This window comes from Palaemon carinicauda, chromosome 30 (assembly GCF_036898095.1).
Source record: "Palaemon carinicauda isolate YSFRI2023 chromosome 30, ASM3689809v2, whole genome shotgun sequence".
Classification (NCBI taxonomy): Eukaryota; Metazoa; Arthropoda; class Malacostraca; order Decapoda; family Palaemonidae; genus Palaemon; species Palaemon carinicauda.
Window position 1 is genome coordinate 79055752 of NC_090754.1, and position 13268 is coordinate 79069019.

Genomic DNA, 13268 nt, shown 5'->3' on the forward strand with positions numbered 1-13268 from the left:
TGAAGTACCCTGTTGACAATCTTGAACGGCGGGAATGCATACAGGTCGAGATGGGACCAATCCAGCAGAAAGGCATCCACGTGAACTGCTGCTGGGTCTGGAATCGGAGAACAATACAACGGGAGCCTCTTGGTCATCGAGGTAGCGAACAGATCTATGGTTGGCTGACCCCACAGGGCCCAAAGTCTGCTGCAAACATTCTTGTGAAGGGTCCACTCTGTGGGGATGACCTGACCCTTCCGGCTGAGGCGATCTGCCATGACATTCATATCGCCCTGAATGAACCTCGTTACCAGCGTGAGCTTTCGATCTTTTGACCAAATGAGGAGGTCCCTTGCGATCTCGAACAACTTCCTCGAATGAGTCCCTCCCTGCTTGGAGATGTAAGCCAAGGCTGTGGTGTTGTCGGAGTTCACCTCCACCACCTTGTTTAGCTGGAGGGACTTGAAGTTTATCAAGGCCAGATGAACCGCCAACAACTCCTTGCAATTGATGTGAAGTGTCCTTTGCTCCTGATTCCATGTTCCCGAGCATTCCTGTCCGTCCAGTGTCGCACCCCAGCCCGTGTCTGATACGTCCGAGAAGAGACGGTGGTCGGGGGTCTGAACAGCCAATGGTAGACCTTCCTTGAGAAGAATGCTGTTCTTCCACCACGTTAGAGTAGACCTCATCTCTTCGGAAACAGGAACTGAGACCGTCTCTAGCGTCATGTCCTTTATCCAGTGAGCAGCTAGATGATACTGAAGGGGGCGGAGGTGGAGTCTCCCTAACTCGATGAACAGGGCCAGCGATGAAAGTGTCCCTGTTAGACTCATCCACTGCCTGACTGAGCATCGGTTCCTTCTCAGCATGCTCTGGATGCATTCTAGGGCTTGGTTGATCCTTGGGGCCGACGGAAAAGCCCGAAAAGCTCGACTCTGAATCTCCATACCCAGGTAGACATTGGTCTGGGATGGGACGAGCTGGAACTTCTCTAAATTGACCAGGAGGCCCAGTTCCTTGGTCAGATCCATAGTCCATCTGAGATTCTCCAGACAGCGACGACTTGTGGGAGCTCTTAAAAGCCAGTCGTCTAAATAGAGGGAGGCTCTGATGTCTGCCAAGTGAAGGAATTTCGCAATATTCCTCATCAGTCTGGTAAACACAAGAGGTGCCGTGCTTAGGCCAAAGCACAGGGCTTGGAACTGGTACACAACCTTTCCAAAGACGAATCTTAGGAAAGGTTGGGAGTCTGGATGGATGGGGACGTGAAAGTATGCGTCTTTCAGGTCTAACGAGACCATCCAGTCCTCCTGCCTGACCGCTGCTAGGACCGACTTCGTCGTCTCCATCGTGAACGTCTGCTTGGTGACAAAAGCATTGAGAGCACTGACGTCCAGCACCGGTCTCCAACCTCCTGTCTTCTTGGCTACCAGGAAGAGACGGTTGTAAAAGCCCGGGGATTGATGATCCCGGACTATGACCACCGCTTCCTTTTGTAGCAAGAGCGACACCTCTTGTTGCAACGCTAGCCTCTTGTCCTTCTCCTTGTAGTTGGGAGAGAGGTTGATGGGAGATGTAGCTAGAGGGGGATTGCGGCAGAACGGAATTCTGTATCCCTCCCTTAGCCACTTCACAGACTGAGCGTCTGCACCTCTGCTCTCCCAAGCTTGCCAGAAGGTCTTGAGTCTGGCTCCTACTGCTGTCTGGAGAGGAAGGCAGTCAAAACTTGCCTTTTGCGGACTTGGATCCCTTCTTGGACTTGCTACGGTGACTGTCTGCACGGGTACCTCCTCTGCTGGAGGTTCTGCCACGAAAGGGCGGGATGAACCTAGAAGCAGGTGTGTCAACTGCTGCAGGGCGGAAGGGTCTAGGCACGGAAGGTAAGGTTTTAGCCTTACGTGCAGAAGAAGCCATCAGATCATGAGTATCCTTCTGGATAAGTGAGGCAGCCATCCCCTTAATCAACTCCTCCGGAAACAGACACTTGGAGAGAGGAGCAAACAACAACTCTGACTTCTGCCAAGGAGTGATACCAGCAGAAAAGAAGGAGCAAAGATGTTCTCTCTTCTTAAGGACTCCTGATACATATGAAGCCGCAAGTTCACCAGACCCATCCCGAATTGCCTTGTCCATGCTAAACATGATCAGCATGGCCGAGTCCTTATCTGAAGGGGAAGTCTTCCTGCTTAAGGCTTCCAAACACCAATCGAGGAAGTTGAATATCTCGAAGGCACGAAAGACTCCCTTCAACAGATGATCTAAATCGGAAAAGGACCAGCAGATCTTCGAACGTCTCATAGCCAACCTGCGGGGAGAGTCAACCAGACTTGAGAAGTCGGCCTGGGAAGAGGCAGGAACCCCCAAGCCGGGTTCCTCTCCCGTGGCATACCAGACGCTCGACTTAGAAGCAAGCTTGGGAGGAGGAAAGACAAAAGAGGTCCTTCCCAGTTGCTTCTTGGAATGCAACCAGTCCCCCATAACCCTCAAAGCTCTCCTAGATGATCTGGCGAGAACAAGCTTGGTGAAGGCAGGCGCAGCAGACTGCATGCCCAGAGCAAACTCAGAGGGAGGAGAACGAGGGGTTGCAGACACAAAATGCTCAGGATACAAGTCCCTGAACAAGGCAAGGACTTTGCGAAAGTCTAAGGAGGGTGGCGAAGACTTGTGCCCTTCAATATCAGAGTGAGGTTCATCCAGATGTGCAGCTTCATCATCCGATACATCATCATCCGAAAGTTGAGTTGTGAGTGGCAAAGGCAGAGCAGCAAGCTGAACGGCTAAATCCGGCAGAACGGGTGCATGCGTACCTGCGGATCCAACATCATGCCTCTGCTGGTCGGTCTGCGAGCTGGCAACAACAAAAGCAGAGGGCTGGTGTGTGGGAGGGGCTGCGGTGGGCTGAGGAGCATGCGGTATGGTATGCAGAGCATGCTGTAAGGTATGCGGCTCATGCTGCATGGTATGCGGAGCATGCTGTAAGGTATGCAGAGCATGCTGCATGGGCTGAGGAGAATGCCGCATAGTGCTGGAACCCGGCAACTCCTGATGCGGCAGCTCACGCATGTTAGCAGATGGTGCAGCAAGAACATGCGTCTGGCAGGGAAGACTGCGCATCGGTGGAGGAGCTCTCACAGGTGGAGTGCGGGAGCAGGCAGCCGCAGTATCTGCTGAGCGCACAACCTCTGCGGGTTGTAGGTTAACAGGAGAGGTGTTAACTTTCTCGGCATGATACTCCTGCATGAATGCCGCAAGCTGAGACTGCATAGTCTGCAGCATGGACCACTTAGGGTCTACTGTGGTTGGAGCAACAACAGACGGAGCAGTAGCCTGTTGAGGGACCACTCTACCTCTCTTGGCAGGTGTGCAGTCATCAGATGACTGCGGCGAGTCCGAACTGACCCAGTGGCTACACCTGGGCCGTTGGACTAGCTCGGAAGGGACCTTACGTTTGAGCGGTCGTGAGACCTTGGTCCACCGTTTCCTCCTGGAAACTTCTTCCACAGACGAGGAATGTAAGGGCTCATTCGTCTGTATGTGGATGGGACGATCCTTAACAGATACGTCCGCAACCACTGAGGATACATCCGTGCGCCGATCAAGGCCTGCCGAACCCTTTGGTCCTTCGACATTGCTTCTCCCCTGGGCTTGGGAGCTTGCAAGAGGTCCCGGACTGGGAGGACGACTGGCACGCACAGATGTACCCTCATGCGCAACACTGACACTGACACTATGCACATCACTAGCACTAACACTTCCCACTGCACTCTTCGCTTTCAGCTCTCTGACATCTGCCAAGAGCTGATTACGGTCACTAACTAACGACTCCACCTTCTCACCGAGAGCCTGAATGGCACGCAACATATCAGCCATTGCAGGCTGAGCACTCGTAGCAGGTTCGGGAGTCACCACCACAGGGGAAGGAAAAGGTTTAGGGGCATGGGGAGAGGAAAAATCCAGCGAGAAGAACTCCTCCTATCTCTCTCCTTCTCTAACCTACGTGCATATCTAAGGAATTCGTTAAAATCGAATTCCGAAAGCCCAGCACATTCCCCACATCGATCTTCCAATTGACAGGATTTACCCCTACAATTGGAACATACGGTGTGAGGATCTATAGAGGCCTTCGGAAGACGCCTAGTACAAGTCCTAACACTACACTGCCTGTATTTAGGAACTTGGGACTGGTCAGACATCTTGAATTTAGAAGTAGTCAAGGGGGAATTCCAAAATTAAGCAAAGTTCGTTAACCAATAAATCAAATTAATTCCAAAAGCTTGCTAAGCTAAGGATAAAGCTTCCTGAACAGCGAAGGCTAAACTTTAGAGCAAATACATCACCAAATCGTGAACAATAACTCCAAAATCAATAGCGTATCCGAGTAGGTCTTGCCGGCGGCACGACAGAGGAAAAATTGAGTTCTTGTTGACAAGAAGTACTTGAGTACCTGCTCACAGATGGCGCTGTTGAGTACACCCCCACCTGGATAGCGATCGCTGGCGTATCCCAACCGTAGATTTCTGTCGGGCAACGGAGTTGACAGCTACATGATCATCGGGTAAGATTAATATTGAAAATTTTCTTTTGCTAACTTCCACTCCTCCTCTAAATTACCAGTTTCTCTTACTCTCACCTCGTCATATGCCATTTTCAACCTTTCCTGATATTTACTTTTTACCCCAGGTTTTATTAGTTCTTCAACCCTCACTAGCTCCCTTTTACATCCACCTACTCAATTCCCCCACTCTTTTGCTACAACCAATTTTCCTTCCACCAAAAAATGATCAGACATACCGTTAGCCATACCCCTAAACACGTGCACGTCTTTCAATCTTCCAAACATTCTTTTAGTTATAAACACATAATCCATTAATGCCCTTTCTACTACTCTTCCATTTGCCACTCTTACCCACGTATACTTATTTTTAGCTTTCTTTTTAAAAAAGCTAGCACTTATTACCATCTCTTGTTCAACACACATATCTACCAGTCTCTCACCACTCTCATTTTCACCTGGTACGCCATACTTCCCAATGACACCTTCTACCTCTCCAGCGCCCACTCTAGCATTTAAGTCACCCATAACAACTACATAATTCCTTCCACCCAGTCCTTCTACACACCTTGTTAATTCATTCCAAAACTCATTCCGCTCTTCTTCACTTTTCTCACTACCTGGCCCATACGCAATGACAAACGCCCAACATTCCCTACCCAACCTAACCCTTACCCACATTAACCTAGATGATATCTCCTTCCATTCCACTACTTTACCTGTCATCCATTCATTCAGCAATAAAGCCACACCCTCTCTCGCTCTTCCCCTTTCAATCCCAGACACTCTACCACACATTTCACCAAACATCACTTCACCCTTTCCTTTTATCTTTGTCTCACACAAGGCCAATACATCCATCCTTCTACTTTTAAACATACTTCCAATCTCACATCTTTTACTCTCTATCGTACTACATCCACGCACATTCAAACACCCCAAAACTAGAGTGCGGGGAGCAGTCACTCTCCCCCCAGCTCCATACTGTACATATACACACATGATAATGAGATGTGCATACATACATACACATATATCCAGTATATATATGTAAATATATACTGTATATATGTGTGTGTGTGTGTAGGAAAGAAGATTTTGCTGTGTTACTAGAAAAGCTGAAATAAATAAATTGGGATATAATAGGATTAAGTGAAATTAGATGAACTTGGGAATCTTGTATAGAGTTAAAAGAGATTCATATATTTTGCTACAGGATATATGAAAGGAACAAAGAAAATGGAATGTTTTTTCTTATTAATAAAAATCTTGCAAGTAACAGAGAAGAACTTAGAAGTGCTGGTGAGAGAATGGCCGTATTAAACATCAAACTAAATAAGAATTATAAACTGAAGATCATTCAAATGTATGCAGCAACAACATCCCATACAGAGAAAACAAAGAAACTTTTTATAAAGATCTGGCGATATCTTTGAAAAAACATCATACTCAATTTACATTTGTTTTGGGCAATTTCCATGCTAAATTAGGTCTAAAGCAGAGAGAAGAATCAGTAGTAGGTACACATGTTTGTAGAATTTGCCAATAGAAAAATTCTTTAAATCATAAACAACTTTTCTATAAAAAGGAACATAGAAAAAGGACATGGTGAAGCCCAAATGGAGAAACAAAAAATGAAAAAGATTTTATTCTCAGTGAAAAGGCTAATCTAGTTAAAATGTAACAGTGTTAAACAAGATAAAATTAAGCGACCATAGAATTGCATGATGCAAAATTTTTTTAGTCTAAGGAAAGAAAGAGAAAAACTGCCTTTAAGAAAGGAAATAAACACTTGTCTAATAAAATAAAAATCTGATGAGTTTAGTTAAGCAATACAAAATAGGTTCTCCGAGCTACATGATGAAATGGATGCATGTAAAGAAGAAATGAACAGTAATTTTACAAAATTTATATTGGAATCAACACAAGAGATCAGTTGAAAAGTTCCTAAACAGTGTCAAGTAAACCCTAATAAAGAAAAGTGGAAAAAATATCCAAAACAATAAACAAACTAAAAACCCAAGACATTCGTAAGTAAAATCAAACTTCAATTGTAGAAACACTTAAGAAAGAAGCATCAAATTGATGATAAGAAGGCTTGGAACAGGGCACCAACTTATGTTTGCTTTAAAGGATGAAGATGGAAATATCAACAATAGAGATGGAGTGATAAAAATTGAAGAGGATTTCTATGCATTGCAACACAGTGGTGATTTAAGCAATAACTTTTTCAACAGAAATAATGAAACACTTGAGCCAGTACCAAATATAACAGTAGGAGAAGTAACAAAAGCATTAAAAGGCATGAAAAGAGGTGTAAAGCAATGGGAGAAGATGGCCTAACAATTGATTTAATAACAGATGAAGGAGATTTCATAGTAGTAAAACTCGTGGAACTTTACACAAAATGTCTGCAAGAATGCTCTATACCTACTGTACAACTTGAAAAACTTTATCACTAAACTAATTCATAAAAAGGAAACACAAAAGACCTGAAAAATTAAAGCCCAATAAGTTTACTCCCTGTAATATAAAATTGATTGATTGATTTCAAGTTTTCTGGCATCCTGACATCTAAGGTCATTGACGCCGATCTGTAATATATAAAATATTTACAAAGATCATATTAGGCTGCATAGAAAAACAGCTAGACTTTTAATCAACCAAGATAGTACAGTAGACATGCTTTAGAAGTGGGTACTCAACAACTGACCATATCCATTTACAGTACAGGGTAATTAACCAGCTAATGGAAAAATCAACAGGTTATGACAAATCACTATGTATGGCATTTATAGATTATGAGAAAACTTTTAATTTTGTCAAAACTTCAGCAGTAAAGAAAGCCTTTCAAAGACAAAGAATAGATGAATATATTAGAGCCCTTACAGATATATATCTGTAAGGGCTCTAATATCCTAAAATTACATAAAAATAATGAGAAAATTCCAATTGAGAAAGAAGTTAGGCAAGGAGATCCCATCTCTCCTTAATTAATCACTGCATACCTAGAAGTAATGTAAGAGTTACTATTAATGGAGAATACCTTAAAAACTTAAGATTTGCAGATGGCATAGTTCTGCTTAATGAATCATGGGAGGAATTGCAAAAGATGAAAGAAGATTTGAATAGAGAAAGCAGAAATGTAGGACTGAAAATGAACAGGAGTAAAACTAAGATAATGTTCAATGAAAATGCAGACAACAAATTGTGGACAAACCTTTAGAGATTGTTAATGAATATACATACTTAAGACAGTCAATGTTTCCCCAGGACACAAGACCAAATTAAAAGAAGGATAAGCATGGGATGGAGAGCTTTTGGAAAACAAAGATATTATGAAAAGTAAAAGGCCGTTTCTCTAAAAAGAAGAATATCTAATCAGATGGCCCTAACATTATCAACTTATACATCATAAACTTGAAGCCTTACTAAAGCATTAGAACATAACCTAGTTACAATTCAAAGAGCAATGGAAAGAATAAGGATGGGAATAACACTAAGAAACAGAAAAAGAGCAACATAGATAAAAGAGTAAACTAAAGCAGAGGATATTCTAACATGTAAGAAAAAGAAGTGAATATAAGCAGGATATTAATAATGAGGACAGGTAATATAAGGACATTAAGAACAACAGACTAGGTCTCTAAAGGTTGCCAAAGAAGCAGGGGTAAATAGAGAAGACAATGGATTGACGAATTAAGAATGTTTGAGGGTGTGGACTGGCATACAAAGACCATAAACAGATGCAAGTGGAAGGACACATCTGAGGCCTTTGTTCTGCAGTGGACTAGTAATGGCTGATGATGATATTCTTCTAAATTGTAATATGTTAAAAATAAAAAAAAATAGCATACTTACATATTTTGAGAGATTCAAATGAACTTCAGGTATTTTGTAGCCCATCTGAGTGAACAAATTACATAGATGAGTGACATCTTTTTGAGATCCCTTCCGTTCATCATTTATAGAATTCACAGGATTCTCCTCATTCCTGAAGTTCTTATAATTCGCTAAAAAAACCAAACCACGGGGCATACTCTCATTTTTATATAACTGAAAAGAAAACAACAGTGAATAAATGAAAAATGAACTATCACACCATTAACTTGTCAGTAATCAATTTACATGAAATTTATTTCATCACAGACAGTTTTTTAAAAAGCAAGTTACTTTTTTTCTGAAATACACAATCCTTCCTTTTTTATAAGCCTAGTCTTGGCAGATTCTGGTTTCATTAACCCTTGAGTGTCAACCTTATCACCAAATGATATGGTACTCAAGCACAAAAGCCATTATTTTCAACGTCTTACTGAACTCAAAATAGGACTTTGTAACATTTATCCTCGTTAGCTGAATAAATTTCCTTCCCATGGATATACGTTGCATGTTTTGTAAAATTTTCAATTGTGTTAATAATCAAAAAGGAAAAACCTGGTAATAACTGGATGAAAATTATGTCTAATGGCACTGATGGGAGTAGATATAGTCAACCTAAATTACGTCTAATGATACTTAAAGCATTATCGAAGCTTATCGTAACTTTGGTACTTAAACATTTCTCCTCTCAACCCATTTGACTGCAACGCACAATGTTCAAGAAAAAAAATAAGTCTCATCTTGATTAGTGAATAAACACTATTAACAAACAATAAACGACAAATAAAGCATCACACACTAGCTAAACAAAGGGAAAAGGCACACAGGGCATTGTATCCCAGGCCTCTTTCTTTCAGTCTGCTCTCAGCTCTTGTTCAACCCACACTAGCGCAGAACCTTCATGTAAGGATTCTTGTAGTTTTTAGTAATTTCTCTAGAAATTAGCCACCTTGGGTCACCCAAATATTAGTGAAAGCAGCCATCTCAAAAGGAAAACTGTGGGAATTAAAATAGAGCTGAAGAAAGACATTATTTAAAGACATAAAAGTGATTTTGTGTGTGACTTACCAAAAGGTTTGGCAAGCATTATCGACAATTTGTAACATAAAAAAAAACCTGTTGATATGGATGAATGAAGAAGTCAGTGGCTGATATAATTTCAGAAATAGTCTTGTAAAAAGCAAGACAATTGCATGCTGACCTCATGAAAAACCCTTATGGGAGACCTCTAGGAAAAGTGCCGAGAGTGATGTTTTTGTCATGAAAATGTTAGTGCTAGCAAAGATGAGGCCAAGATATATATTGCTGAATTCAAAGACTTAAGCAAGGTTGAGGGATTCATTACCGAAAAATTTTTCACTTGTAATGAGAGAGGCTTCATTTGGAAGAAAATGCCTTAAGTTCCAATTAACAAGAGAAGAGTTATTATTGGGACAAAATCTTAAGATGTGAAGGAAAGGATAACAGGTATTTTTGTGGGAATGTGACTGAGGACTCAAAACTGTAAACCTTTACTAGTCTACCACTAGGAGAACTTGAGAGTATTCAAGATAAAAACAATGTCATGAAAGGAAAGCTGTATTTGATGTGCACAGTAACAGTAAAGGTTAGGTACCCAAAATATTTCTTTATTAAGTGGCTTCACAAGATATTTGATACATGCATTAAAAAATGCTGTACCTTAAAGAAAAAGTTCACACCCCAGGATTGGAGGACGAATTGATGGATGAGGTTAGTTTCATTAATTACTGTACGGTAATGTTTTTGGGCCCTCTAAATCCTCTTATACAGCTGATGGAAAAGATGATTATTTCAAACTTTAAAAATCTTCCCACCAAAGCACTGTTTCAAAGTGGTTTGAAGTGACCTTGTACACATACCTAATGTGTAGAATTCTTGAAGAATCACTTTAAGCGTTCTTCAGCCAAGTGGAAAGTGATGCCAAAAGCCATCCATGACCAAGACTTTTAAGGATTTTTAGAAGATGAGCCTGTTATCGTTAAGGATATTGTGTCACTGGACAATACAATAGGTTTCAAGGAAAATGATGTTGAGTTAGTGAAAAATCACGAGTGAACTTAACGCAAAATTCTAAGACCTTCAGAGGAAACAGTAGTAGATGGGAGTTGATTGATTTATCTAGAGGAGGGAAAAGTGAAGAGCGCAGGAGAGCGCTGGCGCGTAGGAGATTGTGGGCGTGCAGCAGAGCGCAAGTGCACTGTGGTGTGCTGGCGCGTGGGCAACCCTGGGCGTATGCGCGCAGGGTGCGCAGGTGATCGTGGGCAGGTGGCACTCAGGAGAGCGCTGACGTGTAGGTGAACGTTGGCGCGCGAGGCTGCTGCCGTCTGTGAGGGCGAGCAGGTTGAGGGGCGCGCCGAAGCGCTGTAGAGTGACGAGCTGCTGGTGAGCGCTGCAGGTCTGGGCGTGTGGGCGCGTGGGGCGCAGGGAGTGTGTGATGCTGCGCACTTTGGTGGAGCTACAGAGGGCTCTACAGGCATCAGGAATGGTGATGGAAGGTCGGCAAGTCTGGAGGATGGATGGTTGGCGTGTCCTTTGTAAGGACGACCATACATCGAAGGAGATCGTGAACGACCTGCAGAGAGGTCCAGGACCGAAGTCACAAGATTGGTTGCAGGTGCAGTGATAGATGATGTATAAAGCTCTGACGGGGGCTCCTCTGCGGGGGACTGCAATGATGACGTTGAACCAAAGAGGCGCCTCTTCACAGGGAGACCTCTAAGGCAAAGAGGAAGGTGAGCCTTCTGACGGATGCGCTCTCTAGGGGCCGTTGGATCAGCAAGCTGACCATCAGCAGTCCTCCAAAGAGGAGTCTCTATAAGTGAACTCCTCCGAGGGGCAGAAACACTTGCAGGAGAGACCGACGTTGAACTTAGTTTCCCCCTCGGAGGATGGTCAGGAACAGGGAAACTGAGTTTGGAGTGGCAGAGGAGATGGATGGCGCCGCATTAGACACCTCTGACACTACAACGTCAACAAGAGTCAGGCGATCTACCTCTGACGGTGACGATGATTGCTTAACAGAGGCACCTGTGCAGATGAACTGCAGCAGGGCTTCCTTAGAGGGCAAACCCGTGAGCCCTAAGGAAGACCATACCTGCAAAAGGGAAGTTAGTGACAAGGCCTCACCCAGGGAGAGAGGCGGGGATGCTTCACTAGGGGAAGCATCATCTCTCGAGACCCGGGGTTGGTTGATAATAACTTGGTCTACGCTACTACTCGACGGTCTCTCGTAAGAGACCGAACGAGTAGGAGCTTTGGAGGAGGGTTGGGCGACGGAAGAAGAGGCCTTAGGTTTTTCTCCCTTCTAAGTAACTTTTGAAGGTGAAATATCCCGCTTGGACTTCTTCTTCCGCCATCGCGCAAACCTCTCCCACTGGGAAGAAGACCACTCCCTGCACTCACTGTTGACCTCTGCAGGAAGGACAAAGAGCGTGTGGATCAGTCTCAACGCTGACATATATGTTCCACAAGGGGAGCCGGAGAGTTCAGGGCAGGTGCGCATGGTCGCAGAAGTCAACTTCACACACACACTAAGAGAAAAAGAGAAAACAAAATGGCACTAATGGCTACCAATAGTCGGCAGGGATGAAGAGCGGCAACGTCCGTTCACCATCAGAGCCAAAAGCAAAGTGAGCTCAATCACAGGTGTGTGAGGGGGAGAGGTAGCAAGCTACCCTCCCTATCCCCGCTAACTAGCGGTGTAGGTAGTTAACCCTTGTTAAAAATTAATGGCTCGTCATTTCAGCTACGCCGAAAGTAATACCCCTGTTAAATAGCGTGGTTTGTATTCCTGTTACGGAACAACTGGATGTTGAGGAGCCACTGTCCTTGACCTACTTACAATCATACTTTTTGAGTTTTGTTAGGATTCAACTTCATACCCTATGATTTCCACCATGCACTAATTTTAGGTAGATCTCTATTAAGGGATTCAGTAACCCCAGATCTACATTCAGGGGATGGAATTGATGCGAAGAGAGTAGCATCATCTGCATATGCAACAAGTTTGTTTCCTAGGCCAAACCACATCTCATGTGTATATAGCATGCAAAGTAATGGGACAAGATCACTACCCTGTGGAACACCAGATATCACATTCCTATAATCACTATGGTGGCCATCAACAACAACACTTTGAGATCTATTACTTAAAAATTCAATAATAATGCTAAGAAATAACCCCCACACTCCCAACTGTTTGAGATTGAGAACAAGGGCCTCATGATTAACACGGTCACAAGCAGCACTTAAATCAAGGCCAATCATACAAATTTCCTGACCACAATCAAGGGATTTCTGTACAGCATTGGAGATTGTAAGGCATCACATTCTCTAAGGCCTTAACGAAAACCAAATTGCAAACTAGGGAATAGATTATTATTATTATTATTATTACTATCCAAGCTACAACCCTAGTTGGAAAAGCAAGATGCTATAAGCCCAGGGGCTCCAACAGGGAAAAATAGCTCAGTGAGGAAAGGAAATAAGGAAATAAATAAATGAAGAGAACAAATCAACAATAAATCATTCCAAAATAAGAAACAACGTCAAAACAGACATGTCATATAATAAACTATCAACAACATCAAAAACAAATATGTCATAAATAAACTATAAAAAGACTATGTCCGCCTGATCAACAAAAAAGCATTTGCTCCAACTTTGAACTTTTGAAGTTCTACTGATTCAACCACCCGATTAGGAAGATCATTCCACAACTTGGTCACAGCTGGAATAAAACTTCTAGAGTACTGCGTAGTATTGAGCCTCGTGATGGAGAAGGCCTGGCTATTAGAATTAACTGCCTGCCTAGTATTACGAACAGGATAGAATT

At 43.1% G+C, this 13268-nt stretch overlaps 1 protein-coding gene across 5 annotated transcripts in view; it reads right to left on the reverse strand.

Moving 5' to 3' along the window:
• LOC137623317 (uncharacterized) overlaps positions 1-13268 on the reverse strand; it is a 209531-nt gene that overhangs the window by 39568 nt on the left and 156695 nt on the right. For all 5 annotated transcript variants that reach the window (XM_068354117.1, XM_068354119.1, XM_068354120.1 and 2 more), the window contains exon 5: positions 8396-8590. In XM_068354117.1, the coding sequence (XP_068210218.1) occupies positions 8396-8590 (195 nt within the window). The remainder of the gene's footprint in view (positions 1-8395; positions 8591-13268) is intronic.